The sequence below is a fragment of the Aricia agestis genome, chromosome 9, assembly GCF_905147365.1.
Source record: "Aricia agestis chromosome 9, ilAriAges1.1, whole genome shotgun sequence".
Classification (NCBI taxonomy): Eukaryota; Metazoa; Arthropoda; class Insecta; order Lepidoptera; family Lycaenidae; genus Aricia; species Aricia agestis.
In genome coordinates this window covers 9,899,306-9,919,473 of record NC_056414.1, presented here as the reverse complement: position 1 = coordinate 9,919,473, position 20,168 = coordinate 9,899,306, and the positions used below count along the sequence as shown (strand labels likewise).

General features: G+C 37.1%; 1 protein-coding gene across 1 annotated transcript; it reads right to left on the bottom strand.

The window, feature by feature from the left end:
• Positions 1 to 54: 54 nt before the first annotated feature.
• Positions 55 to 19,897, bottom strand: LOC121730694 (hornerin-like). The gene is made up of 5 exons (XM_042119832.1): positions 19,753 to 19,897; positions 15,212 to 18,297; positions 6,323 to 6,515; positions 1,253 to 1,498; positions 55 to 734 (listed from the first exon to the last, which is right to left on the bottom strand). Exons 1-5 carry the CDS (start codon positions 19,856 to 19,858, stop codon positions 130 to 132), a joined length of 4,236 nt encoding a protein of 1,411 aa, XP_041975766.1. The 5' UTR covers positions 19,859 to 19,897; the 3' UTR covers positions 55 to 129.
• Between the last annotated feature and the right edge of the window lie 271 nt (positions 19,898 to 20,168).

Below are 20,168 nucleotides of genomic sequence, written 5' to 3'. Positions count from 1 at the left end.
TTCTTTTGGTGATTCGTCAAAAGTCAGAAGGTGCGTGAACATTGTCTGTGGTTAGAAGTTATTTAACAATTCCATTCGTTTCCTAAGCACTCGTTCGACTTAACTAACTTTAATAGATCAGTTTTTGGTTTACTTGTGAGGTAGCTCCAACCGGTAGAGAGGTTTGTCGTAGCTATATCCGGACACCGGCTCGGGGGCGGGCTGTGCCACCGGATATTGCGGGACGGACGGAATTTGGGGCCTCGTCGGGTTCTGGGGACCACTCGGGAATTGCGGGCCACTTGGGACTTGTGGCCTCGTCGGGAATTGGGGACGTTGGGGCTGGTCAACAAGGGGGACGTCCGGCGGGGTGATGATAACAGCGTCATCGGTCAGTCCGACGTCTCGGGCGAACGGCACATTCCGACCGTTAGGAGGTTGGATGTACTGAGGCTGGATGTACTGAGGCTGGATATACTGAGGCTGGGTATACTGGGACTGGTACTGGTATCCATTCGGGAAGTATTGCTGGGTCACATCCAGGGACCTGTACGCCGGCTCCACTTCGATTTTCCCGAACATGTTGTTCAGGAAGGGGAACTTGTTGGTGAGCGTGGCCCACAGGCCGGTCCCGCCGACCTGGTTGCTGCCGCCGTTGCCCCAGAACAGCCGCTGCGATGGCTCGTAGTTGTACCCGTTGCTGTATGATGGCGGGTAGGGTGCCTCACGCCGCACATTGTGGGCCGCAACGTAACCTGAAAAAAAAAGATTTAAAATAGGCTGCAGAAGATAATTATAGTTATAGAATTACTTCTTGTGCAAAAGTAATGTTTTTTTTCCGCAATGAACTCAGTTGCCTAAACTTGTAATGATTGAATGGTAAGTTGTGTGAAATCAATTCTATCGCACGTCAGTTTTAATGTGAGACGAATTTAATGTGAGCATGTGTAATCTAGTGCATCTAGAATACTAAAACGTATCTAGACGCCTAGATATCCACTGGTACTAGATAGGTGCCTAACTAAAAATTCGAATTAATAAATCCTTTTGTTCAAACACTTATAAACTTTTTGCGTTTTTTTTAAGCAATAGTTTTAGCTTAATTTCAAGTTCATTTTATTTTTTGGCCCGTACCAAAAATTACACAAGCAAAACCACTGATTAATTTTGTTTATAAAACGAACGACTTGCGAAAGCCCCGTTAATTATCTTTAAAGTCGAGTTAAACGTACACGATCTGATAAAGCTCAAATAATAGGTTCACGTTACGTACCTACGACGCAGCAAAGAAAAACGATCGGGGTATGCATTTCGGAATAACAAAAGCTCAACTGCGCCCCATTGCGCCTCGTCTTCGCCTTTATACCACCTTTATTTACTCCCGAAGGGGAACCTTGAAGATTCTCGTAACCCAATATCGTGGGTATGAGGTAATTTGTAGTAGAGTGGCTCGCCCAGCGGCCGCCGGTGGATGCGGCGCGGACAATAGGCGCGACATCTAGGTGGCTCGTACTACAGGCTGTGCACAAAACGATGCGACACGACCGCCATTCGTTCCCGTGAGTACTTCAATAAGATCGATGAGCATTCTTTGAATTTGGCCGTTATGCAACGACCCTTTGTTTCGATGCGCCTCCGTGCCATTCCCGATGTGTGGTAATTTAATAATTGTGTAAATTCGATTTATACATCCATTTATTTTCGCTACCATAATTGTTGCAATCCCACAAGAACCAGTCATAACGCGACTGGTTCTCGTGGCGATAAATTTGCTTCGATATGTGTCATTATATTTTTTTGAGTTAAAGATGAGCCTCGTTGGGAAGCGTTACTTAACTGATACTCGTTTACGCAGTTTTTGCGGAGGTGACCCTAAAATTTCGTCGCACGATATCGACTAATTAAGCCATAATTTTATATTTTCGTTCATTCTTAATGAGATATTGTGTTTTAAATGATCATGTTTTCGGCAATAAATTATATCGAGTTACAGTTGTTAAAATCGGTTCATTAGTCGTAAAATTTTATTCATATAATCGAATATTATTACTTAAGTGTCAGAGAAAAATTTATATACATGTCGCATAATAAATCCATCATTAGAGATAGGCATCGAAGCTCACAAGTCAACAGATTCTGTTTAATGTTTTAGAGATCCGCGCTTAATGAGATACATTAAGTATGGTCATAAATCATAATTAAAATTGTGTATTTAAGATTTGGATATAGGACAGAGATTTTAATTAGCAAATCAATTTTAAACTAGCATCAATGAACCTTTCAATATTTTGGGAGTAATTCGAAATATTATGTGCCCTCGCAAGGGCTTCTGGCGCCCGTGTGCAAAAAAAAGGATTTTGGCACCCCTTTCTAAGGCAAATTTTTTGGGCCCTTGATTTTGGCGCCCCTAATGATGGCGCCCGTGTGCATTGCACACATTGCACATATGGTAGCAGGGGCCCTGATTATGTGTGAGAAATGAAGCACTCTGTATACGATAAAAGTGAGTGAAAAATGCACTCAAACGCGTGCGTGTGTTTGCCCAATATAATCGGGCATTATTCATAAGATAACCAGTGTTTGCTTTCGATGGTAGTCACGGTATTGTCAACGAACTAGTGTTTTGCAAAATGTTTCCTAACGACTGTTCTATTAACTGAGGAATCGTTAACAGGGCTGTCACAACTAGTTTTTCAATAGAAGAAAATTAATATAGACATTTTTTGAAGTAAATATATTTCAATATTGACCAATAAGGACTGACTGATGTAGGAAAATATTATGTAAAACAATTAGAAATATAGAAAGAAAAACAAATGTAACAATTATTGTCCTGTTAAGCTTAATACGGGAGAAGAGGTCCCCTTAAAAAGAAAAAATAAGGACTGATTAGGGACTAATTACTTATACCAACGAACGTCATCTTATATACTGTTTATAAATTACGACATAACCAATGATTTTTTAAACAAAGAATGTCGTGACCACAACAATGTTTATTAGTCTAGTTAAGGGACAGCTATCATTACGATCAATAACCCTGACCTTAACTGTGGACTGATTCAAAATACCCATCACAAGGTTCGTAGCCAAATTGCATTCAATAGTTTCAATAGCCAAGCGAGCGCGGCGCGGTGGTAGGCTTCATTGTGGACTCGACGCGACGTTCAGAACACATTTCGTATTAATTTATTTTGAATTAAATGTTCTTCATTTAATTTGATGACAGATAACGGTATCTACGGATTACTCAAATACAGATTTGTATGGATTCTTCTTATAGACATCGCTAGCAAGTATCCTGTAGGCTGTAGCACTATTTCACTTATTGATGCGTTAAGAAATAATTGTCTAAAAATTTTTTGACGTATCTAACTTCTCTGTTGAAACGATCGAATGCAGCTGGTGCAGTGGAATTTAAATGAAGAAACTATAATTGCCATCACACTTCACCCTGCGCCGGCACGTGTACTGTGATAGAGACAGATACAGTAAATCGAGGTGACGTAGTGATTCCTCCTTCAAAATAGAGCCTATCTAATTATATTTTTTTTAAATATCTTTAGAAAGAGTGAGTCTATGCCTCTGCGTTTTATTTTATTTTAAAGATCTTTCAAATTTGTTTTATGGTCAGTGGCTTGGCGGGGCACGGGGCATTTATTTTCTGCAATTTTTGAAGGGTCATATTTTTTATATAATTAAAAAATCGAACGTAGCTTTAACAGACCCCAATATTGTATAAAAAATCATTTGTCTAGACGCATTATCCAGGGAATAAATTGGGGAATACGTTTGTATGGAAAAACAGTGTTAGCGTTGTTAGCTCTTAAGTACCCAAGTTTGCTACATTTTGATCTTCTATTATTATTATCAACTAAAAAAAATGTAGAGTAGGACAAAACCCTACAATTAGCGGTCAATGGCGAACTTTCCAGCTATTTTATCGTTGTTTAACTTTCGTTAACGATATCAATTTGTAGGAATATGAGTCAGTCAAGGTTTTTCTCTTATCGACACAAAATTTAGGTTAAAATCCAAGGATTTAGTTCTCATTATTGTTGGCTCACCTTTTCAGACACAGAAGTAAAGTCGCCAGTACTGTTAGTCTGGCCAAATCCGCTCCACATTTGAGTTCATCAAGTAGGATATTCTCCAAACGTTCGAAGACGAGAAAATCTGCCAGCGTCAGAAGAAAAACACAACAATCATAAAGAGGAAGGAGGATTTTGAACAGGACTAAAGGAGGAGGAATATTAATTTATACTGTATCTACGTCACTTTTCTTTGGTGATTTTGAAACTAGTTCATGGAATTACATTTTGGTTTGCATCAAATGGGATAGTTCTGATTTTTTTATATGTTGTAATGTAATGAGGTGGTAATGACAAATGTAATTTTAGACCTCGAAAGAAATGTAAAATTCATGAGAAACCATACAATTTTTGATCGGTTTTCAGTTTATGCCACTTTTTACCACCAAATATTCGTGGATATCTATTTCGGATCGGATTAAATAGTTTTCAGATACCTAATTACAATTAAAAGAAAATTTACTTTTTGCTTTTTGTTTGTTTTACACTCAAAGATCTTTCGTGTATATTTTTGGTATTGACTATTTTCTACTTTCAGAACATATTATGAAAATGCAGCTTATTACATAAGTATCTATATTCTTTTATAGAAATTGTTATCGATTTCGTTAGCTCTACGTACAATTGCTCTGCATGAAAATTAAGGCACCTAAAGTTTTAAGCCAGAACTTGAAAGCACGTGTAACGAGTTACAATATTTTCTTTCGGTTTCGGTAACTTATCTAGTAGGTAATTTTTATTTTATTAAAAAACTTAAATTTTAATACAGATTACAAAAACAGTTACAGGTAGAGTATATTAGTTCGTAGAGCAATTCTAAGTTTAAATACTTTGCCAGTGTTATTCTAAAATATCTAGTAAGTAATGCAATTTTGCTGTAGTAATTAGGCAATGTGAAATATAAAGTATGTTAAACAAACATTAGGTATTTGCTGAACAGTCAAAATCAATGTTTTTCTTAATAACTTATATCACATTTGTTTTGCAGCTATAACAAACATAATTGGCCTCTGTTTGTACGTTAATATGATGGGATACTCAATCTTTCTAAGCTTACATTGAGAAATTATTACTTACCTTAATTTTAAGTTAGTAAAGAGTTGAAAAGAATATAATAGAATGTTATGGACCTATGTTTGATATAAAATCAGAGTAGAGCCTTATGCTGACTGTGATTGTCAACTACATTACAAATCATTAAAGTTCTTCAATAATTTATTACTATTAATAAGTAATGAAATACCTAAGTAGATCTCTATCCTATACCTAAGTAGATCTCTATCATAAAAACGTTGAGAATTTGTTTTTAAATCTAGTTTCATATTTCTATTAGTAATAAAAGTATTAAGAAAGAGTTAGGTCTTAAATTTAATTACCAGAATCGAATTCCTAAAGCTCAGTCTAGATTCAAGGATTGCGACTTACAAAACCTAGTGTTAACATTTTCCCATTCGATTTTTAACACTGATTTAAATAAAACTATAACAATCGATTTTATGCACTTTTCATAATCTATAGTTATTGCCTCATAAAATATTTTGTATTATCATCTTTTTATGGCTTGTCCGATTTTGGTGGTGCATTTCAAATCGTTCAACTTATTTATACAAAGATGAAAGAAGTTAACTTCTTTCTTTCTGTAGCCAAGTAGGTGCCAAGTTAATTTTAGTGTGTAGTAACTCAGCGATTAATACGGTAAATGACAGTTTTCTTGTGCGGGTTAGATGTACGGGTGCGGATTTTTTTAGCCAAAGGTAAAAAATAGGTTTTTAACAAAAAATGTTTTGGTTATTCCATAGAAACCCCAAGCCGTCTAAGTATAGATTCCTAATGATTTCGCAAAATGTCAAAGGCAGTGATGAATGTCATATTATAATTTATAATATAATATATTATAGTAAAAACTGTGTTTCAACTTAGTGTTATGCCTAAACATTTTGACGTGACCCCTAGGTCGTTTCAGAAAGAATCTTTAGAAACAAATTATACTTTAGGCATACTTATAAGATAATATTACTAGACAGGTAGCGCCTTTTTTTTTTTCACGCAGTGAAATGCTGTGTCGCATTCGACGCAGGGGATGGGGACTCCCGCTGCGGATATGTGGGGCTCACCGCGGCGAAGATGGTGAGTGCCGCGGCCCTACCCACTAAAACACTGCGATGTTCCTGTCTCCTTGCAGCTGGCGGATGCACGGGTCCCGACGAGCATTACTCCGTAGTTCCGTCAGCGGAGCGCCTGCTTGGTCTTACGCAGGCCCCTCTTCTTGGGGGTGTTGGCCCCCTTGGCCGAACAGAGGTCCCAAACGGGGGGCTTGTTTAGGCCATCCTCCTCCGGTGGTGTCGCGATGCGCAGGAACATGAGGCGCATCACGACCATCTCGGGACTCGGTGCGATGAGCGGCGGCGTCCCCACACCGCCACGCCGAGTACAGACAGGTAGCGCCTAGTAATATATTTCTTATACTCACAACACAATAACCCATGAGCCAGCGACAACAAGACTTTCACCATTTCAAAGTCTATAATACTTTAAAAAAGTTTAAGAGTGTCTGGTAGTGGGAAGCAGCTGTCAAAAAGGTCCATCAGTGGAAGACGAGATTCCTACAGATACCTTGAAGAAAATAAATAAAAATCCAAGGCTACCTAACCTTCGATGAATATCCAATTGGATACCTCGTAAAGTGACCGCGACCGAAACTTTATAGTTGCTGACTCTTGGGTTATAATAAAAACATGTCTTGTACTTAGATTGTTATGTTATTTTGATGAAAAAATATATGTATTACCTATATTGTTGTTTGACGACCTCTGTGGCTCAGTGGTGAGCGCGTTGGCAGCTCAAGCCGGGGGTCGCGGGTTCGAATCCAGCCGACGGAACAAAAAGTTTTCAAAAAGTTCCTGGGTCATGGATGTGTATTAAATATGTGTATCATATAATAAAAATCTTAAATATATTATGTATCTAGTATAAAAGTAATAAATATATTTCCATTGTCTGGTACCTGTAACACAAGTCCTTCAGGTACTTACCACGGGGCCAGACTGACGTGGTGTGAAGCGTCCATAGATATTATTATATTGTTAATTTTACTGACATAATAGAGCTACCGCTACCGACCTATTTGTTGCGAAAAGAAACCTCCGCTACAAAATAAAACGCAGCTTAAGAGTCCGGGTGCCATCGCAATTCTCATACAAACGTAATACCAAGATCATTTCCCAAACGAGAATATATTCTACCATATTTGAGCATAAGAAGAAAAAATATGAACGATTACAATTTAGTATGTGAATATTGTAATCGTTCATATTTTTGGTATGTAAATATTTTGCAGTGAATCTTTGTACAGGAACCTAGGTAATTACTATCTTAAGCCGAATAATAACTCAAATACTTATGGTAAATATTCTTGTATGGGAAATTATCTTGTCGATAGCCCCCGGACTCTTAATCACATATTCTGCGAGGAAATTCTGCGAACGTCTGTGAAGCAATAATTAAAATTTTGGTCTTGTGTCAATTTTGTTTACACTTAGATCTAGTCCCATGAGTCTTTCAATTTATTTTTTTCTAATATAGAACATATCAGAACACTTTATATACTTAGCAAAGTAAAGTCGAAGTCTCATGCAGGAGTTAGGATGTTATGAAAAAAGTCGCAGGTGCCCTGGGTCACTGCTTGTTCGTATGAGGTCAATACTTACGCAAGATTAGCTGATTGCTACTACATATTTTTACAAGTCACTCAAGATTGAGGAAAATATTAGAGATATTTACTAAGGTGGCGTCCGTCTTAGGTAATTAAAAAAAGATAAATTTAGGTGTAAGCGCATTAGGTGAATGGATTAAAATTTAGTTTACACCAAAACGAGGGTAGCGACTTTTTGTTATCACTTTTTGTGGGTTAGTAAACGAATGCTTAACAGCGTCCATTATTGGGGTGTCAAGAAATACTTTTTAAGTTTATCTTGAATTTACGATCGCTAAGTCGACGATATCATAATACTATAATAACGACTGACCCTAAATAAAAAAGTCTTTCTGATGGTATACAAGGTGAAGGTTGAAACAAAACAAAGTGAGGTGGTGATGAATAGGGTGTGTATATGTCCGTTATATAGAGTTCACTGTGAAAGTAGCAGCACTAAAAGAGCAAAATTATTATTATCACTTAGTTTTGTTACACCTTGTATAGTGAGTCGATAACTCGATATTTACTCCAGCCTTGTCGCCATTGTCATGTACGTGCCTCACTACACCAGCTGCTGTCCATTGCTTCTTGGTTAATTTATAAATGTATAGATCAAATATCAAATCATGTTCATACTAGTAGGAGGAGGAGGAGGCCCAATCCCCTACCCTTCATATTATTATATTATATGTATTTATTTTGTTCGGTATAATGTATCTATTATATTTATTTGTGTATTATATTTATTTATTTATACACTAATAGCATCTTATCTTATTATTTTTTATTTTAAATATTTTTAGTTAAGTATATTTTATGGTTGCCTGGAAGAGACTACTTCCAGCAGTAAGGCCGCCAATTCAAACTATTTCTGTTTTTGTAACTTGTGTAAATTTATCTGTTTTGTTTGTTTCAATAAAGAGTTTTTTATTTATTATTACCCTCCCCTATTGCCTTCCCTACCCTCCCCTATTACTCTATTCCCTCTTAAAAAGCACCTACAGCTCTTCTGATGCTGCGAGTGTCCATGGGCGATGGAAGTTGCTTTCTATCAGGTGACCTGTATGCTCGTTTGCCCCCTTATTTCATAAAAATAATAATATTAAAAATGTGAAAGTGTCTCCAGTGTCTGTCTGTTACCCCTTCAAGTCCACACCGCTGAACCGATTTTTCTGAAACTTGGTGTGGAAATTATTTAGATCCCGGGAAAGGACATACAATACTTATTTTTCCTGGAAAAATCTACGATTCCTGCGCAATATACTTAGTTTCGCGCATCGCAGTTACGGGCATCGTCTAGTAAACTTTAAAACTGGTGGGCACTAGATCATACTAGAGGTCATTAAAACCATATTCAATGTGGATTGTAGACAATTGAAAAGTCGCCATAAAAAAGGTAATTTACCAAATGGACGTCAATTAGCTTCGCGTTTTTTCGTAGCAAATTTATTTTTAAGTCCATATTATAAATGTTATATTACATTGAAGTCCAACGAGTTTTCGTCATATTTTATTTTTATCGGAGATTTTCGGTACTATAGTATCGAATACCTTATTACATTCGAGTTGCGATTTCTCGATTTTTAGACTACATATTTGGTTGTTCAAGCGATGATTTTACATCATTCATAGCATTTGAAGCAAAGAGAAGTGCGTCCAAATCGTGTGGAGAGAACGCAGAGACGGGACCCTATTGCTGAGACTTCGTTGTCTTTTTTTTTTATGAAATAAGAGGGCAAACGAGCAAACGGGTCACCTGATGGAAAGCAACTTCCGTCGCCCATGGACACTCGCAGCATCAGAAGAGCTGCATGTGCGTTGCCGGCCTTTTAAGAGGGAATAGGGTAATAGGGGATGGTAGGGAAGGGAAGGGAATAGGGGAGGGTAGGAAAGGGAATAGGGTAGGGGATTGGACCTCCGGTAAACTCACTCACTCGGCGAAACACAGCGCAAGCGCTGTTTCACGCCAGTTTTTTGTGAGAACGTGGTATTTATCCGGTCGAGCCGGCCCATTCGTGCCGAAGCATGGCTCTCCCACGTATAAAAAGCACGTCTATCCGTCTGTGTGTCTCCAGGCTGTATCTCAAGAACTCAAGAACAAAAATTGTGTACCTATATTATCTGTTGCCGCTATAACAAAAATACTAAAAACAAAAAAAAATAACTAAGAAATCGGAGGCCCAATCCCCCTACCCTTTTCCCTTTCGTACCCCTCTCCTATTTCCTTCCTTACCCTCCCCTATTCCCTTCCCTACCCTCCCTTATTACCCTATTCCTATACCCTCTTAAAAGGCCGGCAACGCACCTGCAGCTCTTCTGATGTCGCGAGTGTGCATGGGCGAGGGAAGTTTCCATCAGGTGACCCGTTTGCTCGTTTATGCCTTATTTCATTACAAAAAACGTGATTTTTTGGCTTTTTTTTGCTCGTTATCAGTAATGTTTCCATTACTAGGTAGGTATTTGATATTTTCAAAAAATGCCTTAATTATATGTGTAGGTACTTTATTAATGAGTGAAGCGACTCATATAAATAATGATCAAACCTCACTTGGCAAGTTCGTTTAATCATTTATAGTAAAATAAAATAAAAATTTAAGGGGGCTCCCATAAATTTTTGGCCTAAGTATATTATTTGCTCGATAACGGTAGGGAAACCTTCGTGCTCGAGTCCGACTCGTATTTGGCCGATTATTTAACGACTAATATTGCTAGTTGGGTCAGTACTAAACCTAACTACAGTTACTTAGGTTTGGCTTTTTAGTTCATCTGTAGCACAATAGACTGAACGAACCAGTAGACCGACAAGAGTTCTCTAAATTACGTTTGACGTAGTATGCCATATCGGCCGGAGCGCGCCTTGACAACGCGTTGCTCAGCTGTTTTTAGCAAGCTTACAGGCTACAGCGTACAACAGGTCGCGGCGGCCATCGAGATACCTTAGAATGAAACCGCCATAGACCACGCGAACCTGGCCGCACGGCGGCCAGCGGCCACACCATACTGATGGCCGCCGCGACCTGGCTGCTGCGACCTGAATCATTATGGCAATCTTTGTTTATGGTTAATGGTTATATATCATATATTTCATTGTTTAACGGAAGAGCATCCTTAGGGTGGGTTGCACCAGAGGTGTGGCTAAAGTTAAAGTTATGGTTATAGTTAATGCTAACTTAACTTTAACCATAACGTTGACCACGGAATTTGACAGATGTCTGTTGCGTTTATTTTTTGTTACAGCTACAGTTACAGTATAAAATATGAATTATTTAATTTTCACGAAAAAATTTCGATTTAAGTAAGTTTGAGCGGTTATGGTTATCGTTAAATATGGCGTCCTTAACCAAAGATTTGATATTTTGCACTGTAGTTATAGTTACAGTTATAGTAAGTTAGTGCAACCCACCCTAAAAGTACAAAATAGGATTTTGTAAATATTTAAATGTGAACTCATAGCCGTGTAGGCGGGTCTTTATGTCAGGACATACTATTAACTAGTAACATAGATTAGTAAAGAGGAACAGATAAACAGCTAAGTACATATTACTTTTTTTAAGTACCTACACCTAATCGTCTTAATTTGATTTCAATTAAACAAAGATACGGAATGCGACAATGTGCACTAAGGCACTGACCTCTTACGCGATGGTTAATTACATTGGTAACGCACACTGTCAGCTTTTTACCTTTATCCTGTCGCGGCCAAATGCTTACCTATATAATATTTACCTACACACCGCCATTTCATTTTATTTGATCTGAACAGCGATACTATTCCCAATTTATATTGTCATAATCACGCTTAGAAATACATGGCATTGTTCTTCTCGCCGGGTTAGTTCCAGAACCGGGATTCATTCTGAATGAAAAACGGAAAAATTTATTCTGAATAAAAACATTTGAGTTTAACATTGTAGTCCATTTCCATGTTGATTATTATATCAAAATTAACTAAAACGATAGTATCATAATATGTATATTAATCATGTAGGTCTAACGGAGTAGCGTAGTTTGTAAGAACTAAAACTCCTTAAATAAAGATTAAAAAAAAACGAAGCTATATACCCCTAGTATAGTTAGGTATAATAGTAAGCTATCATTTGAAAGCACTAGCCTTCAAATAACATCTTACTATTGCTGTTTCTCTGAACATATTATGGTAGCAGTACACGAATAATATTATGATAGCCAGCATTTCTTGAAACGTAGATAATATATTATTATATATTATTATTTTTTACTCTGTGCCATTAATGAATAACAAATGATGTCTCTAGTATTCGCGGTACCGAGCTCGGGAACAATGAGATGATACAATACATTATATTATGTACATACATAATGTGTTTATTAACAGCTGAATTAGCATTAACTCTTTGTAAATTGTAAGAGATTAGGTATTGAGAATCAACGCTGCATGTTTAATTATAAATAAAGGAAATACAGGAAATCCTATTCGAAATTAATCCATACGTCTTGTATTATAAATGAGTAATGACATGACCTTAGTATACCATTACCTAGCAATAATATACTGAAGACTTTAATTTAAACTCCATAATTATTTTGTCAAACTCTACTCTAAATTAAAGTTAAGTTATCATAATTATTTTATTCCCTCGAGTGGGGCCGTAAGTATGCCTGTAACTACTTAGTCCCCGCTGCTTTTACTTAACGAAAATGAGAAAACCGCTAAAGAAACAAGAACCATTATTACATAAATAGAAATATTTAAATATATAAGTAGATGTCCTATATTTTAAAGCTTACATCTATTGCTTGCGTCTTTGCTCGCGGAAAATAATCTCCTTGCATAATATTAACTTCCATTCCATATTATTATGAAACCCACTTGGATTTTTGAGAAATCCTTAGATGTCTACTCTACATCATAAAAATACCTCTAAAGGTTTGGCCTGGGCGTTAATCTAAAACAGATTTGCCTTTAATTAATCAAATTAATTATTATTATTAATCAATTATTCAATGCCACACTATAATTAATGTTGATTATGAATCATAATAATTATTCAGAATTCACTGCAATCCAGATTTTTATTATTATGACTTATGATTAGTACTCTACATAAAGAATAAATAGCCGATTGACATTTTACACTACAAATATTTTTCCTGATTTGGTCTTAGCGCTTACATCATTCGGAATGGAAGGAATGGATGATACACAGACGACATTTATAATTTAGTATCGTGCACACATGCATCGCGACACATGGAGGTCGCATGACTCAATATCACGACAAATAAAAATATAAATTCAAGAAATATATATAACACCAGGAACTCAATAAAAAATATTTAGATACGTCTATCTAAATATTTTTTATTGAGTTCCTGGTGTTATTTATATCTAAAATTTATATTTCTATACATATAGGTATGTTTACCTATAATATGTATAGACAACTGATTTATTTTATTTTACGAATCAACAGGGAAAAATCCCCTGGCAGGAAAGGATGAGGATACTAAAAAACAATGGTGTTGAAGTAAAATATACAAAATTATAAATAATTTTAAAGGGGGACATCGTTTTGAAATTAAAAATATTCGGTAATGTTAAGATTTGAAACCGTCGCGGCCGTTGAAGTCTTTTGTACTGAGATATTTTTCGTAGACCCTGTTCCGTTATTTTTTTGCAGAAATCATTTTCAATCCAAGATTTTTATTAGACATTAGACTGTGAACGAAATATGGTTCTTATGTTATATTATGTAATAGTAAGTACCTTTTTTGCTGTAGCATCATATTTGTTAAAGTATCATAAGCCCGAGTATCAGGTAAGGTACCTTTTATATAATTAGCATTGTTACGCTATATTTTTTTATAAAAAACCGACACAGTATGAAATCTACCAATCTGGAAGTGTAAAACCGACACAGTATGAAATCTACCAATCTGGAAGTGTAAAACCGACACAGTATGAAATCTACCAATCTGGAAGTGTAAAACCGTCACAGTATGAAATCTACCAAAGTATATAAGAACATATCACGGGTATCTATAGACAAAAACTGTGCTTGTATTTTTTTCCAAATCAAGTTTTTTATTTGCAAACAAATGGACAGGTTATTAATTTATTTTCATTTAAGAACAAAAGAACATGTTTCATATTAACGAAATAAATATTTCTATCAGAAAAAACAAGTAAGTTGTTTTGGCAAGTTTTATTGATTAATTATTATTATTTAAAATTTAAATCATTACTTATTTTGACAATTTATAAAAGTCGAAACTGACGAGGTTATTGAAAGGTTTAAGCGATTGTGGTTCCGTATCGTTTTTATTAGAAAATAGACAATAACAAAATATGTACGTTTATACCGTTTTATTATTTAAATTTTACAATATTTAATTGGTCATTATTAAAACTCAATTCAAAGATTAATTGACAAAGAGTGCAGCTATAAGTTCTTAGCATCAAATCAATATAAATTTTTATTAATATTTTTAAAAGCAATCCGCATTTACTTAGAAGACCGCAAAATATAGACAGAAAACTTGTTATAATATTTAACTAGAGCCTCGAAAACCATAGTATACCACTTAAGAGGTCAGTGGTCCCAGAAAATTGTTATTTTTATTGATGGACTTTGTTATATTTTTTATAACAATACGTTACAGAGGTGCAGAGATAACCAAAAAGACGTGAGTATAAAATAATTTATTTTTTTACGATAAAACACATTTCTATTAAATAAAATAATATCATTAGAGTTCAAACTATCAATTAAGATAATATCACAATTTTCTTACTATTATAGTCTTCTTTCTTTACTCATAGAGTAAACACAGAGTTCGCAAGTTTCGTTTTTAATTCAAACTTAAATATTATTTTCGCCCGTATCCTGAAACAAAATAAATATATTATTTAGGTGTAATAGTAGATATATTTTCAATGTGATAAGATAATACATTTAAATAAATAGACGGATAACAGTGAAATAATAATAATAATTGTTATGATAATGTTATAAAGAGTGATAAATGTATAATATTTCAAACCAAATAATCTGATTGTTTGTAAGTTTCTGTGAATTTCCTAAACATTGTTTCAAAATAATTAATTTGTTTACTTTGCGTCAGTCCTATTGCGTATAGAACTGACGCTAAATAAAATAAAAAATAAAATAAAAAATGTTTTATTTCTGAGTAAATTTGAATCAAATTTTTTCAGAATGTCTACCTGATGCCTACCACCGGTTCGGGAACTACCCCGGCGAGAAGAACCGGCGTAAGAAACTCGCACGGGTCCCGCTTTTTACCAAAAAAGTGAGAGAAAAATTGTTCTTTTTAAAATAAAGTTTACAATTTTGTAACTTAATATTATATACAATGTCAACATACATAATTGTGTTCAAAGTAAACTACACTACTATATTCCTCGGTATACTTAATTCCAGGTAAAGAATTATTAAAAAAAATCTACTGTACCTCCTTTAGTCGCAGCTCCCGCGGAGGCGTGTGCAGAAGCCGAGCTACCGGTAAAACTTCCACCGGCACCGTACGAGCCAGCACCGGCTACGCTTTTAGCTGACGCCACGGCACCAGCGTTGATCCCGTGATTGTGCGCATCGAAACCATCAGCTCCATTCCCAGTGGTGGCGCCACAGCCAAGCGAACAACCTTTCGCACCACCTCCGCTGGGGCCAGCACCCAACCCGTAAGCGCCCGCGCTCGAAGTAGCAACAGCATTGGCCTGTGCTACTGCGCCAGTGTTGCCACTACCATTTTCGTGAACACCATTTGCTGCGTTTTTGTTATTGGTGTTGCTGTACCCCAAGTTACCATTGCCTTCTTGTAAACTGGTCAGTACTCCGTTAATATCTACGGCGCTAGGAACTTTTCCATCGTCGAACGGCTTTAAGAAACCAGGCGGACCGCCAAAACCTCCGGTGTAGGCGGCGGCACTCGCTGCTGCTTGTGCATGAACATTCCCAACACCACTGTGTGAAGCACTCGACAACGAAGTCGCATAGCTGGACTTAGATCCACAGTTATTTGAAGTACATGGTGCAGCGCTCGGACCTGTGTTAGGTGTAGACGGTTTTGTAGGTGCATTGTAGCCAATCGGTTGAGCGATGCTGGGACCTGTGCTAGGTGTAGGTAACTTTGCAGGTATGCTGTAATCATTAGGGTTTAGGAATCCAGTTGGGCCACCAAAACCACCGGTATATGGCACTCCTTTTTTACTATCTTTAGAGCCAGTCGACTGAGGGACTCCAGCTTGTGGAGCTGGTGAACTTGGAATAGGATTATATGAGCCGGAATGTGTCGGATTATATGGTGATTCTGTTGGGGTATTGGAAGGCCTAATATTAGCTTGGGTGCTCGGAGCTACTGTCGTAGTAACTTTAGGTTTTGCGGGAATGCTTTGGTCGATAGGACCTTTAGGAGCTCCAAATCCTCCTGTATATACTTGTTTATTGTTGTCAGGCTTAGGAGAGCCGAAAGGCTTTAAGTCATATCCATTTACTGGTTTTGATGGAATATTTGTATTATGTGAATATTGTGGCGTAGAAGGGAAATAAGATGGCTTAGAAGATCCGAACGGACTTGGGGATGCAGCAGATTCATGGGGCTTCGTGACACCATTTTGATTAATGTATGTAGAACTTCCATATCCGCCTGTATATACTGGATTATCTTGTTTGTTATCAAATGATGATTCATTAGGATTAACTCCAGAGTCTTTGTTTGGAGGTACAAGTTCAGTGTTAGGAGAAGCAATTGGTGATGTAGGCTTAAAAGATGTGCCAGAGTATGGATTGTTGTAGCCACCTGAAGAAGGAGGTACAGTACTTTGAGTAGACCAACTCTGTGATGGAGATGATGAACCTTGTCCTGTTGTTGAAGGCGAAATGACACCTCCGTATCCTGGCTGAATATACGATGGTGTGTTACCGGTACCTTGTGGAATGCAACCTGATGGTCCGCAATTAGGATTTGGAACGTTAGAAGTACCAACGTTTGTATACGATGGTTTTCCACAATAACTGCCTTGACACTTTGTATTATCTAAAGAATTTCCAGAATTTTGGTAATTGGGTTGATTGTAAGAATACGAGGCACCATTATTTGGTAAGTTACCACATCCCGATGGGCCACAGTCACCGGGTCTGCTATAATAAGGTTGCTTAGTAAATGCTCCATTGTTTCCTAAGCTTGGTGTACTACAGCCTATTCCATTACAACCTTGATGATATTCAGAAGTAAAAGAATTATCTACGAAACCTTTCGATGACGCCTGGTTTTCATTATTTGTAGAACCCGATTGTAGAGTCAAGCCACATCCTAAAGAGCCGCAGTTTCCGGGATATTTAAACGTAGACGGCTGTTTCGTATTTGAGTTCGTACTCGGATAGTCTGAAGTACCACAGTTTGGTCCATCACATTTTGGAAATCCTACAGAAGAAAAGTAATCTTGGCTGGGTGTAGAGGATTTTCCAGAATGTTCATATGATTGAGGGAAATTAAAACTGGTGGCCTCTGGTTGCGCGGCATTTCCACATCCCAACGAACCACAATTTCCAGGAGTATTGTAGGATGGTAGATTGCTAGGAACATTTACTGAATTTGAAGTACCACAATTTGGACCGGTGCAACTTGAAGGTACATTATAAGATGATGTTAAAGGTTTTTGGGAGAGATTATTTGTAGACGGAGCAGCCGTTTGCGATGTGCAAATACCACCAGCACACTCTTGTGTCGACGACGTCACTGGCAAGTTACTGTTGTAGCCAGGCTTAATTGGATTTCCATTTAAGCTATCATTGCCTTGACAATCAGGTGAAGTACAGGGTTCCTTGCTATCTGGGAAATAGCTGGGAATAGTAGTTCCAAAAATAGGTACATCGTAACTAGACGGTCTCTTCTCATCATCAGTTGCTGGGTTTTTCGAGGGTGAAATGCAATCGTAAGAATTGCATTCCGGCTCTAAAGTTGAGGGTTTGCCATTAGTAGGAATATTTTGGCCGTTACCAGATGTACCGTAATTGTAAGGTTCCTCAGGATTCTTGGTAGACCTTCCCGGAACGTTTACATATATGTCATTCGATGAGCCCGTTTGTCCGCAATTCCCGGACTTGCAGTCGTTGCTAGGAATTCCTTTATTATCATATGTAGAGCAGTCTGCACCAGAACAGCCTAAACTAGGCGTGATACCGCACTGTCCAAAAGAGCAATCATTGCCATTACTGTTGGCTGTAGATTGAGCAGCTGTGCCATAATTGCCCTGTTCGCCGTTGGACGTTTTAATGTCATTGCCACCATTATTCTGACATGCTCCGGTGGAACATCCGCACGAGCCAGTAGAACAGCCTCCATTTAAGCCGAAGCCGTTGACAGCATTGGCTCCACTGCCGGTAAAGCTGAAGGAGCTGGAGCTTGCGCTTGCACTTGATGAGGCGAAGCTAGACGCCGATGATTTTGAATATGACCCCGAGAATCCGGCCCCACTCGGAACAGGTATTGGTGGCAGACCGCCGAAAGCACCAGCACTTGCGCTGGCCTCCGCTGAAACAATAGAATGATATTTCTGATGTAAAAATGGAATTTTAGAAAAATATTAAATAAGAACAACTCCGTTATTAATAAGAACATAGACATAATAACCGCGTACTGTCATTTTGTATAACACTCGTATTTTTATGTTACATGTGACTGTGATTGTGCACAATAAAATATATAATTTAATTCGAACTACTATCTATCTTGATTTAATAAATTAACATTTTACCCCAACGAAATTCATCTCAGACCAATTTTTTTCCGGCAAAAGTCGTAATAAGACTTTTGCCCGGTTCGGAAAAAAACGAGGAAGACTTGATAAAAATCTTATACACCAACTCGTACATCTCGTAATTATGTTATTGTTAGATGAATTTTGTAAAAAAACAAATGCCTCATAGCCCATAGGTACAAAAAATTGGTGTGTATCATTGTAATTAGTTATGTCAAAAACTGAACATCATTTCCGCCACTTCTACCAAGTCACACATAAAGTACTTTTGTTTTACACTAATATTACTGTCATTATAATAAGGAGGTTCTTCCTTATTATAATATATAACAATCTTTATACATAAAATATATATAAAACTCAAAGGTGACTGACTGACATAGTGATCTATCAACGCACAGCCCAAACCACTGGACGGATCGGGCTGAAATTTTGCATGCAGGTAGATGTTATGACGTAGGCATCCGCTAACAAAGGATTTTGATAAATTTCAACCCCAAGGGGTTAAAATAGGGGATGAAAGTTTGTATATAATAATACTTCTTAACGCGAGCGAAGCCGCAGGCAAAAGCTCGTTATTATTATAATACATAAATAAGTTACTCTAATTATAGTAGACAATTGGCAGATATATTTTTGCAATCCAAACGATCAATTAATAGGATTATCGACACGTAGGTAAGTGTTAACTGATAAGTATCAATCTGAATATTTTAATAAAGTTGTAAGTAATAAGTATGTGCATAATATTTACTTAAATCATAAATAGGTTGTTTGTTTGTAAGAATTGCAAGTCTTGAAAATTTATTTATTTTCTAACCTTTTAATATATTATTTTATAAAAATCTGAAAAATGTATGATTAAGCTTATGGAAAACGCTCATCACTGAAAATTTCAGGCTACGATCGCGACTCGCTCACTATAAACTAAGAAGTGAATGAAAATTAAACCTAGGTCTCTGCCGCATTCAGAGACATTAATTCATGATGATTATACATATTTCAATTTAATAAAGAATTTAACAGATAATGTATGGAGCTTTGTTTGTAATTAATATTCGTCTCCGAGTTCGGCAGTTAATGATATAATCCGGAGGAAGCCTTAGACTCGAGAAAAACAACAATGCCATAAAATTCCAAATAAAAAAAACTGTAACAAAATGAGGCTTAACTTATCTAGCTTTACGCATTGTTTGCAGCGATCAGCTGTTGTAAGAGTTTTCACTCACCTTTAGCCACCGCGCCCGCTCCGCCTTTCACACCATAGCCACTGGGGGTCCCGGACACTTGACTTAGGGCCACCAGAGCTAGCACTAAACAATTTCGGAGCACCATCTTAGCACAGCCTCCCGTTCGCAATGTTATTGTTCCTCGCGTCTCGCTGTATAAATAAACCGCACCAAATACGAACCGGACTGGCTGAATCACTCGATTACGTATATTGTTACTTATTCGATTATCATAAGCTCTGTTCGCGGTAAATCATTGAACTTGAGTTTATCGATTCTCGGTAATAAATTGGGAGAGTCACCAGCGCCGCTCCCTCACGCCTCCCCTTCACCTTTCAACCTTGGACCATCAAAATATTTTGACTGGAGTCAGGGTGACTTATAAGTACTAAACTATAAATTTTAATCAATGAGCT